The 17,639-nt window shown below is 50.9% G+C and overlaps 2 protein-coding genes across 2 annotated transcripts in view; both read right to left on the bottom strand.

The window, feature by feature from the left end:
• The window catches only part of LOC144125662 (atrial natriuretic peptide-converting enzyme-like), a 996,499-nt gene that overhangs the window by 882,291 nt on the left and 96,569 nt on the right, over positions 1-17,639 (bottom strand). The gene's annotated exons all lie outside the window — the stretch shown is intronic.
• LOC144114511 (atrial natriuretic peptide-converting enzyme-like) overlaps positions 17,125-17,639 on the bottom strand; it is a 31,143-nt gene continuing 30,628 nt past the window's right edge. The window contains exon 15 of the mRNA XM_077648304.1: positions 17,125-17,274. Within this exon, the coding sequence (XP_077504430.1) occupies positions 17,125-17,274 (150 nt within the window). The remainder of the gene's footprint in view (positions 17,275-17,639) is intronic.

The raw sequence follows: 17,639 nt of genomic DNA, 5'->3' as shown, positions 1-17,639 counted from the left end.
TGTCAGGTTGTGAACGTAAAATGGCCACTCCCTCTCAAATCTCTTTCAAGTTGACCCTTCCTCCTTCTTATCATCTGTGTGCGGCTCAAATAAGGGTAACAACCTTCACAACTGCGACAGTGAACTGGCAGATTTGAGCCGCCAGCCTCCTCTAAGGAACACGCATGCTCTCTTAAACTAACGCCTGTTGTGCATTCTACACTCTTATTCTTTTCTAAGAGCTTCTTTGCACTCTTGCCTAGTTTCAAGTTCCCCTCCCCCACCATTGCACGCAGTTTCGAAAGTTTACATGGCACTGAAAAAACTGTCAGTCCCATATGTGCCTGAAATTTTCTTAATGTGGTGTGAAATCTTATGCAAGTAGATAGTTCTGCAGCTTATTGACAAGGGAATCAGCAACTGCTCGTAACAGTGGGTTCGGAAAGCCTGTATTTTCTATCCGCTCCACCTGGCAGGCAAAACTAGAGTGCAGGTTATGTACACATGACTTTAAAAGCGCTAATCGCAGGCATGAAGAGGCTATACCCCTTTTTATCGCCTTAGAGTGGGAAGAATCAAAGGGCAACAAGGCTTTTCTAGACCTGGGTTGGAAGCCCCAGGACATATTCAGAGTGACTAAAAAACAACTTCAAGTCTAAAAACTGGATTGACTGATCCTGGGGTAGCTCGAGGGTAAATTTAAGAGTGCTAGAGCAACTGGAAAAACAAACTAAAACCTCGTGAGCTACTTTAGATAGCACGTCATTAGGTGAAAGCTTTACAATACATAAAAAACCGTCAACATATCTAAAGACATTTACAATGAAGAGAACAGAGCTTAAGCTTGAGCATACGCAGTCCAAATGGGCAAGAAAATTTCAGAAAACACAGGCGCCACACTGGAACCAATAAAATATTCCTTTCTTTTGGACATACAAGTCATCGTCCAAGGAAACAATAGTGTAACCTAGATAAAAACTAAGCATCTCAAGAAAAGAATCAGGTGATACGCCATAGGAATTCTGAAACCCAACAGTGCCGCCGACATCTGACTTTTTTAGTCATAATGTCGCACCAACTGGCCTACAACTTTACCCTGTTAATCCTTACGGCCGCAGCCCAGCACTGGCTTGTTGCCATGGCACAGCACCTTGATGGGTTGAAAAATATTCGCAAAAAATGTCTCTTGCTTCCGCCGCAGCTCTCGAGAAGTTGTGGCCCGCAGGAGGTTGCAGTTCAATCATTGCAGAGCCCCCGTCGGCTTCAAGGTTGGTGCGCCACTGGCCCTTCGCGACATTTCCGAAGCTATCTTCTTGATCGATGTACAGTGGATCCGCAAAAACTGTCCTCCATCAAAAAATTGTGAAGCACACACGTGGCAAGGATGACGTAGTCGACATTTTCCGGCTTTAAATTAATAACACGCCGGAAAATCCCAAACCTTGAGGCCATTACACCAAAGGCGCTTTCCACGCACCTCCTGCAAATAAATAGCAATGAGTAATACATGTTCTCAGGGAAGCACTTTTTGGTTAGATTACCTAGCTCGGCTTAGGCGGTAATTGAAGATCCTTTTCTCTTCGGCCTGACATCTTCCCGAGTACGGCCGCAGGAAGTCGGGCCGAAGCTGGAAGGCTTCGTCCCGCCAAAAAACGTGGGGTGAAATTGTCCCGGAACCTGGGAGCTGCCTGGGGGATGGCAGACCTAGAACTCCTCTTTCGAGGCAGCTGCCAAACCTTTAGGCACTCAAGGTCCCTCCATCGCTCTGCCGGCCATAGCCGCCGACGTCAACCGTAACAAATCTCAGGTTGCTGTCGGCGACAGCGATCAGCACGATAGAGTACGTGCACTGCAAGTAACCAGCACCATAAGAATTGCTGTTAAAATTGACAAATTACAATTAGTACCATATAGTTGTAGTACAGGCTCCCAGAGCGTGATGGGGCCTGGATTTGCACCTGCTTCCCATCAACTGCACCCACGCAGTGAGGAAAATTCCACTTGTGAGGGAAACCTGCCGCCACCTCTAGCCACTTTTCGGTGGTTGGCATCTGAAACAGAAATTGGCCATGACATAAGGCGCGCAGTTATACGGGCCATAGTGAAGTGCACGCCATTTTCAGTATTAAATGAGGCAGCTAAGCATAGCAGATATAGGTAGACAAATAGCTATGATACATATATGACTAAGAAAGTAAGCGCGACCTTTAAATGGAACTGCAATGCCTCATACCTTTAAGCAGACAGGCTGCAGCACCTTCCATAGCAGTCTGCACGTAAAGTGGACGATCCCTGCTACGGTTGAAATTCCCACCCTAAAACAGAGGGCGACATCTTGCATTTGCATGCCAGGTGACAAGTATCTGAAAACAGAAATGGAAGAGACTGTCAGTGCAAATGTAACATTTGTGGCTGTGCGCAAAACAAGAAAGCTTGAGTACCTCCCATTAAAATAATTGTGGCCTATTCACGTGATTGTCGCGTAAGCGATTACCTAATACATCCTGACAGCAGTTTCCCCGGAGAAAAAAAATTACTGAGAAGCAGGCGCACAAGAATCCTGCAACCAACCTACTGACCTCAGAGTGATGGCCAGCCTCATCCGAGAAGGGAGCGGCTCACGAACGCAGTGCTCCTTCGTAAGCGCTTCCTCAAGAAGCGCATGTAGCTCCTCAAACCGTTCCGGAGTCATTTTGTGGTACTTCCGGAAATAATCCCGGTCTCCGGACATCAGAAGTGGCATCTGCAGAGAGCAGCGTGCGCGTAGAAGCACATACGTTGAAAGCACGCTGTGCAAAGTATATACGCTATGCCAAATATATATTTCAACTCACGGCAATATAGAACTCTGACTCCGACTTTCGGTTTTCCCAGATAGGTCGAACCCAACAACGCCTCGGGCTCCACAGGCTCTCCAGAAGTTTTTTCTTTCTCCAGCAGGAAGTACTCCTCCAGTAGCATCAGCCGCCGATGGCGGGAGTCGAGCGGAGACGCGACCGCTGGAGTGTCGACGTCGTCGTCGCTGTCTTCCTGAAGAAGCAGCTTCTTCTACAATACTCATGGAGAAGAAGATGCCGAACGCTATTGGGACAGAGCGTTGATGCCATCGCAGGGGTTGAGGAACTTACGGAGCTGAGTTATCGCGCGAGTGCACACTCCAAGCTCCGCCAGTGGAAAGACAAAGAGCGAGCAGACGCTCTGTTGGCTGGCGCTATTTTCACGTCCCGGCAGTTTCAAGCAGCGCAACAACGTAATTGTTGATTAATACAAAATCATTTATTCCATTGAAAACATGTGAAAGGTTTTGTCATAACTAAAAACACGCATAAAAATTACAGCGTCGACACACACCCTGCTGTGTTAATATTGCAATTGACCAACGGTTGCCTATGCATGCATCAAGCAACCCTGTGTGTCGCTCCAACCGAATTCGGTGTGTCGGTGTTGCATGTGAAAGCAGTGACCGAAAATCGCACTGCGGCTACACCGACTCACCGAATATTTTCGATCCAGTCGCATGTATGTGAAACGGGCCTAAGGCGGTGGGCGAAAAAGTTTTGGTCCGGATGAGCTTTTGAAGTGTGGTGGGGACATAGTGACGCAAACTTCTCCGTAACTGTCGCGTAGTCCGCTTTGTGAGAAAGGGTAAAAGGAAAGTAATTTAACTATCCCGCTCTGGAAAGGCACCAGGATCTGTCGCGCAGTCCCCTTTGTGACGAGAAAGTTAAAAAGGAAAGTATTTTAACTATCCCGCTCTGTAAGGGCGCCAGGATCTGTCGCGTAGTCCCCTTTGTGACCAGAAAGTTAAAAAGGAAAGTATTTCAACTATCCCGCTCTGGAAGGACGCCAGGATCACGCTGGCAGATAAGGGAAGAAGAATGTAAACCGAGGAGAACAAATTGGAGAACGCTCAAGCTTCGCCTTTAAGAGTGGAACGCAACAGCGCGTCGCAGCACTGCCAGGGAGTCCACGGAACGCCATGCCCGTTCGGCGCGACGCCTTGCCCGTTAGACAAATCGCTTTGCTAGGTGCGGTGAAACGGACGCGCGGCGCGGCAAACCACGTAGAAGCGCTGCCAGGCCCCTTGCCGAAACTCGCGGGACTCAAGTTGCAGTCGTAGTTCGTCGGCACATCGTTAATAATAATAATAATAATTGGTTTTTGTAGGAAAGGAAATGCCGCAGTACCTGTCTTATATATCGTTGGATACCTGAACCGCGCCGTAAGGGAAGGGATAAAGGCGGGAGTGAAAGAAGGCACATCGTTCTCGACAAACCCGATGCCCCGAACGCCAGCATAGCTTCCGCGCCGAACGAACGGACAGCAAGCCGCAAGCTTCGTGGTGAACGCGCTTTGGATGCGCACTGCGTTGTTCGCCGCTCACCGCGTCATTCCTGCGTGCCGCCCCACGGCGCCCGAACGAGACGTGCGGGAGGCGCTGCCGTCGCGCACCATCTGTTGGAGCAGTGGCGTACATTGCAGGGAGTGCGAGGAGGAGATTTTTCGCTCCTCTCTGCGCCCGAACTAGATGAGCGGGATGCGCTGCCGTCTAGCGCTATCTGTTGGGGCAGTGGGGTACATTGCGAGGAGATTTTTCGCTCCTCTCTGCGCCCGAACTAGACGAGCGGGAGGCGCTGCCGTCTAGCGCTATCTGTTGGGGCTGTGGGGTACATTGCGAGGAGGAGATATTTCGCTCCTCTCTGCGCCCGAACTAGACGAGCGGGAGGCGCTGCCGTCTAGCGCTATCTGTTGGGGCAGTGGGGTACATTGCGAGGAGATTTTTCGCTCCTCTCTGCGCCCGAACTCGACGAGCGGGAGGCGCTGCCGTCTAGCGCTATCTGTTGGTGCTGTGGGGTACATTGCGAGTAGGAGATTTTTCGCTCCTCTCTGCGCCCGAACTAGACGAGCGGGAGGCGCTGCCGTCTAGCGCTATCTGTTGGGGCTGTAGGGTACATTGCGAGGAGGAGATTTTTCGCTCCTCTCTGCACCCGAACTAGACGAGCGGGAGGCGCTGCCGTCAAGCGCTATCTGTTGGGGCAGTGGGGTATATTGCGAGAAGGAGGATATTTCGCACACGGCCAACGCCGCCGACGCCGACACCGGCTTTTCTGCGACACGAGCTCCTTAACGCTGTCGCGTTAAAAAGGATGGATGGATGGAGTGGGATGGAATGGGATGGGATGGGATGGATGGATGGATGGATGGAATGGATGGATGGAATGGATGGATGGATTGATGGGATGGATGGGATGGAATGGAATGGATGGAATGGAATGGATGGATGGATGGATGGATGGATGGATGGATGGATGGATGGATGGATGGATGGATGGATGGATGGATGGATGGATGGATGGATGGATGGATGGATGGATGGATGGATGGATGGATGGATGGATGGATGGATGGATGGACGGACGGACGACCGGACGGACGGATGGACGGACGGACGGATGGATGGATGGAAACTTTATTCATCAAGAGAATCCGAGGCCCGCAGGCCTCCTGGGTCTCCGCACGACCCCACTGACAGTCTAGACGTTCATGTGGTGTTGGTCCATGACGTATGCGGCCCGGCTCATTGCGATCTTCTGCCTGGCGAGGTACGCTGACCATCGTGAGGTCTCCCTGTCCTCCCAAGTTCGGAGAGGAACCGGACCGGCGAGGCCAGGGGAGGCCGGGCATAAGAGTATGTGGGTAAGGGTGGCCTTGGGTGGGAGCACAAAATGTATATTGGGGTACCGGCATAAATTTTGAAAGATTGGCTGGTGTAGGCAACGTTCCCGCCTGCAGGCGACGCCAAATTGACTGTTCACTGGTAGTGAGGGATTGGTTGGGTGGCGGGTAGTTTAGACGCTGAGCGCGGGATTTTGCGGTGACATCTGCAAAGGAGTGGATAAGCTCCTTTGAGAAATCCTCCACTATGTCCGCCTGCGGCCGGTTTCTAGACCTTCGGGCTAAGGAGTCGGCGGCCTCGTTTCCGGGATTTCCCGAGTACGCAGGTACGCTGATGAGCTCAGCGCGTCGGAAGAGATGGCGGGTGGGCATGTGCAGCAGGCATTGCGCAGTGGGATGAACCCTGCCCGTGCCAAAAATATATAATGGCGGTTTTTGAGTCACTAATATTGTAACGGGCGTATGTGTATGCCAGAGCAATGGCTATAGCGGTGTCCGCGGCTTCCTCAGAGGTGGTGCCTGAAGGAAGCTCGAAAGTTAGGCGTGTTATGTATGGGTTGTGGATAACCGCTGTGGCTCTGTGCTCATCGCAGGCGGCATCCGTCCAAACAATATCAGGCTCATTCCAGTACCAGCTGTGCAGCGCTGCCGCGCGCGCCTTCCTGCGACCTTGGTCATGATGGGGGTGCATGTTCCTGGGTAATGGTACGACATATTAAAGTCTGAATGTGGGTGAGGGATGTTCTTATTGATGGGTTGTTTGCAGGGATAGTGATGCCTAGCTGACTGAGTATGCGTCGTCCGGTTCTGTAGCGTGTAGTCTATTATAATATCAAGATTTGTACGAAAACTCGTTTGGTCGGGGTGAATCATAAAACAGGACATTGAAGACGCCGACGATTGAAGGCGCACAGTCTATTATAATGTGCTTGTAAGTTGGCGTCGCGATGTTCATGTGGGGTGTTATGATCTCCGACTTCGAGCAGTTTTTCGTTTCTAGTGTTTTTTTTTTTGGTAATTTAAGTGCTCATTTGTGGCTTGCCGAATCAAGGAGTCTGTTTGCTGGACCTCACTGGTTGTTAGTTTCAGGTATGGCGTAGCATAAAAAATTCGGCTGGGGGTATAGGCGCGCACTACGCGAAGGTTGTCCGCCTCTCTCAGCCCATGTGCGCGTCCAGCCACCCTTTCTATGAGTTGCCTGGTGGCTGCGATGGCCTTTTTCAGTCGCTTAATTGTGTCTCTGTTTTTTACATCCCGTTGAAGGTACAGTCCTAGAATGCGTACGGTATGAACCTGGTGTATTTGTCTGCTCTGAATTCGGATTTCTATGGGGGTTTGGTAATTCTGTACCTTAGGAGGTATGACGAGTAATTCTGAATTTTCTGGCCAGCACACTAGTCCGATTCTTGAGGTGAGTTCAGTAATGGTGTCTGCTGTCGTTTGTAGCGTGGCTGAGCTGCATAGCACTACAAACGCAACATGACTCTACAATGTAGAACTGCGCCCTCAGTTACGCTATCCAGAGATGAATGGCGAAATGTCTCAAACTGCACTGCTTTATTCACTCGCTGTGTAAGTCTTCGATTCCTGCATCAGAAGCTAGCCGAAAATGGGGAGCGGATATATGGGATGTGCTCTCTAAGCCTTACTGTCCCATAATTCACACTTGTAAATAAGTCTAACCGTCGGTCCTACGTGGTAGCAACAAGACTAGGGGTGCACAAATTACGTCGTTGTGCGACTGGAGGTCGTATGTAAACATAATGGTGGACCACTGATTTCAGCTGTGATATAATTGTATTTCGCTGTGGGAGGTGCCACCAAAAGCTCACCTACATGTGCGTATATCAGTTAAAGAAACGAAAAAAAAACTGCTGTGCTTCTGAGGCGCCCTTTTCTTTATGTATAATTGGTAGTACTCACCAATATAACAAACCAAATTTAGATTATGGTCCAGAAAATCCGTTTCAAATTATAGAGCAAATTTTACTTTCTGCCTCACTCAGGAATTTCAGCTGTGTGTGTGTGTGTGTGTTCAATTTTGCAGCTGTGGCCTCTTCAACGGTGGATGGAGAGAGTGTCGCGCGGTCGACGAGCGGGCGGCCACTACGCAGCGCTGCTACTGGGAAGAACTACAGGGAATCAGACATTTGAAAGTGAGCGGCGAGACTTGCTGTTTAGAAGCTACGTTATACTGAAAAGGCGACTGATAACTGGGTTCTTAAATTGGGTTCGGCTTTTTGTGCTATGAGAACAAAATTTTACGTCATAGAGTCTAAGGTGAGAAAAAGAAACGCCATCGCGTTGTGCCAACTTTGTGGTAACTGCCGGTCATTCGATTTTTTCTTTTTACAAATCCAAATGAAGTGCAGTAGGAAGAGACGCTATTTTTGTAGTTTGGGCCCGTCCGTAGAGGAGCTGTGAAAGCCGGAACCTTGCACCTCCCACTGTGTAGCAGAATGTATGACAATGAAGTGACGGCATGAGTGATTTGCTCGCGGGCACTCGCTGATGCGGTCACCATGCGTTCGTAACATGCACTTCATCGAGAACCGATTTAGCATAATAAAACAACGAACAACACTCGAAAAATTACATAATCAACCCATTTGCTACATCTGCGCCAGCGGAAATTTTGTCGCATTTCGCGTTAATTACTTTGTCACTTTGTCATAATTAATGTAGTGCATCGTATGTTCTTTTTCGTTTTCTGCAGGAAACTTCGGCGGCCATGACATCTGGAAAAATTATTGGACAATTCGACACTGGTTGTTTAGAATACACTCTCATGGCTCCTTGCATTATCTGATTACTGGACCCAAAGCTTTCACGCTAGTGCATGAAGCCCTCTTTAACTCTTAAATTACTTTAATTAGTCAGATTAGTAGCGCAACACATTCGAAATAGAGTTCAAATGCGCAATTTTTCATTATTTTGCGTTTCCTATTCACTTTTCGCCAGTTTTACATTTTCCATCATTGCGTTCTTTCCATTCGTGAACTGCAGTTTGGAGTGCCAATCCTGCTTTAGCTTCTGGTGGCTCTTTTAATGTTCTTAGTGCTTTATAATGTTTTATTATCTTTTAATTGTCTTAATTGTTGCATTTTACTTTCTTTTAATGTTTAAGTGCCGTCGAGGGACAGCCCTCACGCACCCACGATTATGCCGCCGACAATCGTGCAATAAAGTGATCGGAAAAATGGCTTTATCATAACTGCCTCCCAAAAGAGTTCTCAATACCTTGCATCTCTAACTGCCGTATTCACAAACGGGCCTTACCTTTACCTTACCTTCACTCGAGAGGCGACTTTCGTAAAGGTTACCGAAAGTGGAAGGTACGGGAAAGGCGAAGCCGCGTTTCAGAAACCTACCTTTCGGCGTCCTTACGGACAGCGCCCTTAACCGCGGAAGTAAGAGGCTTGGTTGCGAGGCTTAAAAAAATTAAAGCTTCCGTCATTAGTGCTTGCACTCATCACTTTTTTCTATCCCATATAAAGTAGTTAAAAAAATACGGGAGTTACATTTATTAGGCGAATTTAGAAAACTTGGTTCTAATTTTGACGCACGTTTTTTTATCTAGCCACAATGATAGCCAGCCGTCGCTATAAGAAGCTTATTTGAGCCGACGTCCGTTTTTGTTTATTTTCGTGTGCCTCGTGTGTTGTGCGTGTGCTTTGTGCGTTGTGCTTGTGCGCTTGTGCTTTTTGGTTGTTTGTGTTTTCTTTAATTAGTAAATCTAGAATTTAGGTTTTCTGTATATATTATATTGAATTTTACTGCCTGTTTATTTGTTTGTAACACGTGTAAGCGGAGCAAAAAAAAAAAGAACAACGTTTACGGAGAGCGAGCGCCGCGTCCTGACGGACTTGGTAAACACGCACAAGTCTGTGATCGAATGCAAAAAGAGCGACGGGGCCTCCCTGGAGAGAAAGAAGACCTGGAAGCTGCTCACTGAGCAGTACAACTGCCGCACCGACGTTCGGCCCCGCACTGAGGCCCAGCTGCGCAAGTGCTGGGACAACTTAAAAGAAAAGTGGCGAAGAGCGAAGGCAGCAGACGTGAAAGCCATTTTCGGCACAGGTGAGGTCTGCTTTCTTTATTTTGCTTGGTAAAAAAAAGCAATTGCTTGCTTTCTGCCTCCATCATCGTATTTAATTTTGTCATCTTTTGTGGTTTCTGCGAAGCAGCCTTCCGCAACATGGATGGCGACGTGAAAGCGATGTCAAGGAACAACACACGCACTCATGTTGTACATTTTCTGGTCCCGTTTCGTTGTTCATTTTCTGGCGCCGTTCTTGCTCGTTTCGCTGAAGTCATTGTTTTCATGTGACATTTGCCTCGTTTGTAGGCGCTCGAAAATTAAAGAATATTCAGTAACAATGCGCAGAGCGGCCACCCACTTCGAGATGGTGAGCGCGCGATCCTTGTTTACTCAGTACGCGCTCGACAGCACTAAAATACTGTAGCGCAAATGCGCGACCACGTTTATTTTTTTGTTTTCATATTTCGCGGGCTTTTTCGAAATGCTAGAAAGAACGAACACGTAACTAAAATACTGGTTTGGTTTATGGTTTATGGGGGTGTAACGTCCCAAAGCGACTCAGGCTATGTGAGACGCAGTAGTGAAGGGCTCCGGAAATTTCGACCACCTGGGGTTCTTTAACTTGCACTGACATCGCACAGTACACGGGCCTCTAGAATTTCACCTTCATTGAAATTGGACCGCCGCGGCCGGGATCGAACCCGCGTCTTTCGGGCCAGCAGCCGAGCGCCATAACCACTCAGCGACCGCGGCGGCCGTAAAATACTGGATCGCGTCTTTCGTTACCCCCTCAACGACTTTACGAAACACGTGTGACCATAAAATAAATATTACAAATTTTGCATCATTGATATTACATAATTAGCTAATTACCCAATTACTCAGAATTAAAAAAAATATTCTGAGGAGCGCCACACGACGCGAAACAATGTCGTTGGTTTAACCCAGCTCCCGTGCGCCACTTTTTGTAAATCCATGGTGCAAGTTACGTGAAACACCCTGTATACTTTATTCACTCTGCTGTCATAATCGAATTTCATATCAGTGTCCCTGTAAAGGTCGTTTCTTCTTCCGCCACACTCTGCCAGGAGCGCTGATGGCGAGCCAGGCTTCTTTTGATGACGGCCAACATGTGGCGCATTTTTCGTCGGGAGCAAAGGTGCTTCGGTGAGACTCCATTGCCGCGTCACTTTCTGCTGTCCATTCTTTAGTCACGACAGATGTCAGCTCATTCGCTTGGCGAAAAGGCGTCTAAAGAACTGAGCCGCGTGGTATGCACCGCTTCTGCCCCGGAAGCCCAACAGTAGTGTATGGTGCACAGTGCAGCTTTCGGTGGAGCACAGCTGACGAAGTGGGATGCCAGGTAGGTAGGTAAACTCTTTTATTGCGCCCAAAAACAGGGGACCAGTCAAAGGACCGGTTGCGCTGACTTAGAGGAGGTCGGCGGGGATCCTTTGGGATGCCGCGGCCTCCACCGCGCGCTGGATAAGCCAGCGTTGGTCTGCTGGCTTGGAAGTACACAGGAGAGACTCCCACGTCTCTGGGGTGTTTGCGTTGTCTCTGTTGTAATGTGTACAAGTCCACACCATGTGTATGAGTGTGGCCGGAGTTGAGCAGTGTTTACACATGGGGGCTATCTGTTCCGGAAAGATCCTGCTGTATAAGAGGGGGTGTGGGAACCTGCCAGTTTGTAGTTTGCGCCATTGGACGGCCTCGCGTCTTGTTAGATCGCGGTGTGCGGGAGGATATGTGCACCTTTGGAGTCTGTAGTGCTGGAGTATGTCCGTGTAAGTGGTGAGTAGAGATAGTGAAGCGCGTGGGATATTAGTGTCAGCGGAAGCAGGGTGGCTGATCATACTCTCGGCTCGGCAGCTGAGATCTCGAGCGAGAGTGTGTGCCTGGGCGTTTCCGCTGAGCGACTCGTGGGCTGGAGCCCAAAGAAGTAAGCGAGATGTGGAAGAGGGTGGTGTAGAACGTAGAATGTGTAACGCCTGGCAAGAGATACGGCCAGCATCGAAGTTGCGAATAGCCTGTTGAGAGTCACTGATGACGACTTTGGTATTAGGGTCGGCTAGCGCGAGCGCAATGGCAACCTCCTCAGCTGCGGTGACTGTTTCTGCATTGCGAATGCTGCAGGCTGTGTACCAGCTGCGGTGAGGGGCGAGAGCTACCGCCACCATCGCTGGCCTCGATGGATGGTAAGAGGCGTCCGTATACGTGACGTCCGGACGTCCGCTGAAGCGTTTCTCTAACTGACGAGCCCGGTCGGCCCGTCTCTCGGCGTGGTGTTCCGGGTGCATCCGTTTGGGAATGGGAGGAATGCGGAGATTTAGGCGATATTCCGATGTAATTTCAGCGTAACTTGGGGCCGATCTCGGCGGGGAGATCCCAACTTGCTGCAGTACCGCTCGGCCAGCGTGTGTGAGTGGGAGCCGCTCATACTGGGCGGTGAGGGTTGCTTCGATCAGTTCGCTCACGGTATTGGAGATTCCGAGAGCCATGAGCTTATGGGTAGCTGTGGACATGGGAAGACCTAGGGCCGTCTTGTATGCTTTTCGAAGTGACGCGTCTAGCCGTTCGCTTTCGGCACGAGTGAGACGTAAGTAGGGTCCAGAGTAGGTGATGCGGGAGCAGACGAAAGCTTGAACGAGGCGCAGGAGGTTGGACTCTTGCATGCCATGATGCTTGTTGGAGATTCGCTTAAGGAGGCGTCCGATCTGCACAACCGACTGGTCGATGCGTTGGATCGTGATGTTGTTGCTGCCGTTGGCCTGTAGATGCAAGCCCAGGATCCTGATGTTGTCTGTTCGAGGAATCGGGTTTCCTTGCACCTGGAGGCTGATGTCCGGAAGTATCTTTGAAGGGCGTCGTCCCGGGGAAGGAATGATGATATACTCGGACTTTGTCGCCGAGCACGTGAGGCCAACTGTACTTAGATAATCTCCGATCCGTTCGATCGCGGTCTGTAAAGTCTCTTCAATCTGGCCGTCACTGCCGCGCGTGATCCAAAGTGTGAGGTCGTCAGCATAAATGCTGTGATGCAGGTGGGGGATGTCGGCCAGTAGCTTCGGCAGGCCTATCAGTGCGACGTTAAAAAGCATCGGCGAAAGTACGGCGCCTTGCGGCGTGCCACGGTTTCCCGGAGAGATGATGGAGGGATCTCCCGTGCCGGCTTTAAGTTGCACTGCGCGGTCGGTGAGAAAGTTTCGGATGTACGCATACATGCGATGTCCGACACCGAGAGCTTGAAGTTGTTGAAGAATCGCTTCATGGAGGACGTTGTCGAATGCCTTGGCAACATCGAGGCCGACGATGACTTTCGTGTCTAGTGTACGTCTCATGACTACCTGATGATGGAGAAGAAGCATAATGTCTGGGGCTGCTAAATGAGGGCGGAAGCCGAACATAGTGTCTGGTAGAAGATGGTTGTCTTCAAGGTATCGTGAGAGTCTGGTCTGGATAACGTGTTCCATCAGCTTCCCACCGCAGGACGTGAGAGAGATGGGACGGAGGTTGGCCAAGGTTGGTGGTTTGCCTGGCTTGGGGATGAGGACTAGATTGGCGCATTTCCACTCTTGAGGGATGGTACCGCTGGCCCAACATTCTTGAAAATAGTCGGTAAGAGCATGAATGGATGCGTCGTCTAGATTCCTAAGCATTTTATTTGAAATGCGGTCAGGACCGGCCGCCGAAGTCGTCTTGAGGCGATTGAGTTCTGCTCGGACCTCCGCTAAAGTGATCGGAGCGTCTAGACAGAGATTTTCCGCGCCCTGATAGAAAGGGAGGTTGGTTGTTGGTTCAGGGCGGATGTAAGTATTTATAAGCTCTTGTTTAAGCTCGTCAGACGTGCCAGGATACTGGTGGAAGATTCGCTCGAGCTGTTGGCGTGTTTGGAGCTTGCCTCCTTCTGGGTCGAGTAAATGTCGAAGGAGGTTCCACGTCTTACGAGCGTTTGGAGTGTTGTTCATCTGGTCACATATGTTGTGCCAGCTCTGTCGAGTGAGTTCTATTGCATATTTCTCGATATTCGTATGTGCGCGCGCCAGTCTACGTCGGATATTGCGGTCCCATTTCCGAGTGGCAAGTAGAGCTTCGAGCGACTTCTTGCGCTCCCACAGATGGGCGTAGTAGCGGTCGCAGTGTGGGATACTGTCCTCTAACTCGACGGTTTGAGTGGCGTCGGCCACTTGTTTGACAATTTCGGTTGTCCACGCCTTGATATCAGTTATAGCGGGAGGTTTGTCCTGCTGTTTCCTGTGCTTCCGGAAGGAGTCCCAGTCAATCACCTGAGCTGGCCGCGTACATTGCCTGGTGGGCTCGTGTATTACGATTTCGAGTACGAAGTGATCACTCCCAAAGTTTTCGTGAGTGTGACACCAAGTCGCTTTAACTCCGGAGGTCGTAAAGGCCAGATCCGGCGTTGTATCACGATGTAGGCCCGTACCGTGTCTAGTGGGGTAGGACACGTCCGTGATAAGAGTCAGCTGGTTCATATGCCAGTCATTCCAAAGGCGTCGACCTTTAGCGGAGTCATAGTGGTAGCCCCAAGCGCGGTGATGCGCATTAAAGTCACCGAGAATGAGGAGGGGTTGCCCCTGCGCCAGCTGCTGGGCTTTGAGGAAAAGCGGACCGAAAATATCCTTATGAGCTCGGGGAGGGCTGTAGACATTAATTATAAACAGACTAGTGCAACGTTTACGCGAGGGTCGGGGTAATATTTCTAAGAAAACGTATTCGGGGAAAGTTGGATCTAAATTGTGTTGGAGGACAGTGAGGTTACGTTTGACGAGAGTAGCTATTCGAGGTTTTACTCGTTCCGATAGGTATGTACTGTAACCGGCAAGTTTCGTGTTCTTGTCGCATTCCTGGAGAGCTATTAGTTCGGGGCGATTACTCGCGGCGAGGAACTGCTGGAGGACCGGACGCTTACGCGCGAACCCACGACAGTTCCACTGCCAGATGGTGGTGTTACCCGAGCTGCTCGCCATGATTAGGCGGGGATAGTTGTGGGGTTTGAACGGGTGTCGGTGCAGGGGCCGCGGGTACCACGGCAGCGAGGAGTTTGCCCTGTGCTTCTATAGCTTTGTTCAGCATGTCAAATTGTTGCGTGACTTGTGAGCCGATTGTGTGGAGTGAGCGTTCGATGTGTGCTTCTAAAGCTTTGATGCGAGTTTGACTGAGGTTGCAGCTTTCCTCAACTTTGGCAAAACGCGCCTGCCAACCCTCCGCGGGGGAGTCGGTGTCGGACGTTGCTTTGCGTTTTTGTGCGGATCGGTTGGGAGGAGCGATATCCATAGGTACTGATTCATATGATCCCTGCGGATGCGGGGGAGACGAAGGGAGTGTGGCCATTGGCTTTTCGAGAGCCTCTACTCTGAGTATAAGTTGTTGGATGACTGCTGTCAGTTCCATAATCGCTTTGTGTGTGTCTAGAGTAGTGGGAGTCCCTTCCTGCGTACTCACCGGTTCTTGACGTTCTCGTAGATCGGGTAGAGATGGTAGTGGCCCAGGTGGCTGCTGCAAAGGATGAGGAGAGTCCCCTGTCTGCTGGACGACTGCAGGTGGCCCGGGATTGGTCCGGGAGGTCCCCTGAGAGCCCATCCGTGGAGCGGGAGACTTGAGCGGTGGAAAAGAGCTCGAGCGGTCTCGGAGCTGCCGCTGCTGGCTATCGGAGCGTTGCCGGTCCCATCGGCTGGTGCGCTGGAGTATGATCCGCTTGGCGGTGTCTTGGGTCTTGAGTTTCTCTGCCTCAGCATTTCGAATTTTCTCCCACTTCCTGCGCTTGACTTCGTAAGGAATCCTGAAGATTTCCCTGCAGCGACTATCGCCCGTGAAATGTTCTTTGCCGCACAGGCGGCAGATTGGTTTGCACGTGTGGTCGGTGGTAGGATTGGATAGTCCGCAACCTCTACACTTAGTAGTTGTGCTTGCACAAACATCGGCTCGATGACCGAGCTCGCCACAGCGATAGCACACCTCGTACTTCTTCTTGAATAAGTTGCATCTGTGGCGACTATTGCAAAAGTAGACCCAGGTAGGCACTTGGCGCTGAGCGAATGTGATGAGTACTGCGGTGGTGTTCCCGAGCCGCCGAAAGTCCAGAATGGGTGGGTTACGGGTGTCTTGTAACTCTGCTTGGATTGTATTTCGATCCAGTCGGACGTCGACGCCGCGAATCACACCACGGCTCGAGCTATCATCTGGAGCGCAGTAGACGGATATCTCATACGTCTTGTTGTCAACGGTGATCTCTTTGAGTTGCAGCATCCGTTCAGCTCTTTCTACGACTGGGGTGCAGTACGCGAAAGTATTCTGGATCAGGTTAGCTTGTATTAGGTCTTCGTGACGAACAGCGTCCCTGGTGAAGCGAGCAGCAGTGCAAATTGCTTCCAGTAGTTGGTAGGTTGTAATCTTGGAGAGTAGCAGTCCGCCCCGTGGGCGCACAATTAGCTTGAGAGCGTTGCTGGGTAAGCGAGGCTGGTTCGATGCTACAGATTTTTTGGCTAGTAAGCGTCCTCGTTGCCGAGGCGTGAGTTCAGCTTCCGTCTTCGCACGTAGCCCATTGTCGATTTGGGACGCTTGGTTCGGTCCCGCTTTGTCTCCAGGGAAATCTGGCACGGCAGGCCCTGATGTTGTTCGCGCTTCCCGGAGCTTGTTAACTTTAGTCAACCAATCACTGGCTGCTAATTCTTCTCGAGAAATTGGGATGCCTTCTACGGTGACCCTCATGGCGAACTACGGCGCGCGGGCACGGTCCACGGCGCAGCCCAGCTGGCGAACGCTGCTGCGACGCAGGTAGCGAACGCCACTGCGACGCAGAGCTCCGTATTCTTCGGCGCGGCGCAGTAGGCCTAGCGAGGCATCTGGCTTGGTCACGGGGAAAAGTTGACCTAAAATGGTCAAAACTTGTTGTACGTACTTCTGGTTGGTGTCCCTGGATTCCGCTCGTCTTCAGGAAACCGGTGATATCAACGGAAGTATTGTAGGGTCTCACTGTCTAGGGTAAAAACACGAAATCAGCGGAGCTCACGTGGAGTTCGTCCGTTGTCGCTCGCGCTCGCAGCGCCAGCGAGCTAAGTCAACGAGAGCGCTAATTCGCCGCTTCAGGCTGAGGGACATAGCTTAGCAGAGCAGTAACATTTTCTGCTGACATTGCATACGCTTCCCGGCGTTGCTGCTGTCAGGGAGCCGTATGGGTTACTCCGCCAGTGCGCGTGGAAGCTGCCTCGACTGCAGCGCCCTGCCGTAATCCGTGCAGTTTTTATGAAGTTTCTTCCACATGCGTAGTGATGAAATGACACGTGGTGGCTAATGTCCCGGGTGGCTTTGTTCAAATGCATGCCGCTCCATGTTCACTCCTACATGGCACCACCACGCCGAAGCACAGCCGGAGTCGAAGCAGCGCACAGCAGTGTCGCCGTCGGCCGCTAGGAGAGCGCCGCCTCTGCCCACGCCAGGTGGGGCCCAAGCCCATGGAAGCGCTGCGCACCTCCGCCGCAAGGCTCGGCTGCCACGCCCGCCAGCTGCCAGCGGTCTCCGTGCCAGCACATGAGTTGGCGGCCTGCCAGGGCTTCGTGCTGCGAAGTTTGCAAAGACCTCTTGCAATGAATTTCTGCCGTTTTCCGCACCGTCCCAGCGTCGGACTATATGAGGGGCCAGATGAGAAAACTTTATTTTTTGCACACAACAAATATTTTTACTATATATAAATAACGGCGAGGGCGGAAGCTGTGCGAGAACCCTCTTATGCTACCAATGGCATCAAGACTGCCAGAACCAAGATATATAGGGTCTCGATTCTGGCAGTCTTGATGCCTTAGGTAGCATAACAGGGTTCTCGCACAGTTTCTGCCCCCGCCGTTAGATGACGTTCCACGTCACACTCGCGGTATTACAGGACGTGCTACGTCCGCAGCTATGGACGAGCGTGGCGCTGGTGAAC

The sequence above is a fragment of the Amblyomma americanum genome, chromosome 1 (genome assembly GCF_052857255.1).
Source record: "Amblyomma americanum isolate KBUSLIRL-KWMA chromosome 1, ASM5285725v1, whole genome shotgun sequence".
NCBI classification, from domain to species: domain Eukaryota; kingdom Metazoa; phylum Arthropoda; class Arachnida; order Ixodida; family Ixodidae; genus Amblyomma; species Amblyomma americanum.
The sequence above is the reverse complement of the archived record's forward strand: the minus strand, read 5'-3'. Positions and strand labels throughout refer to the sequence as shown.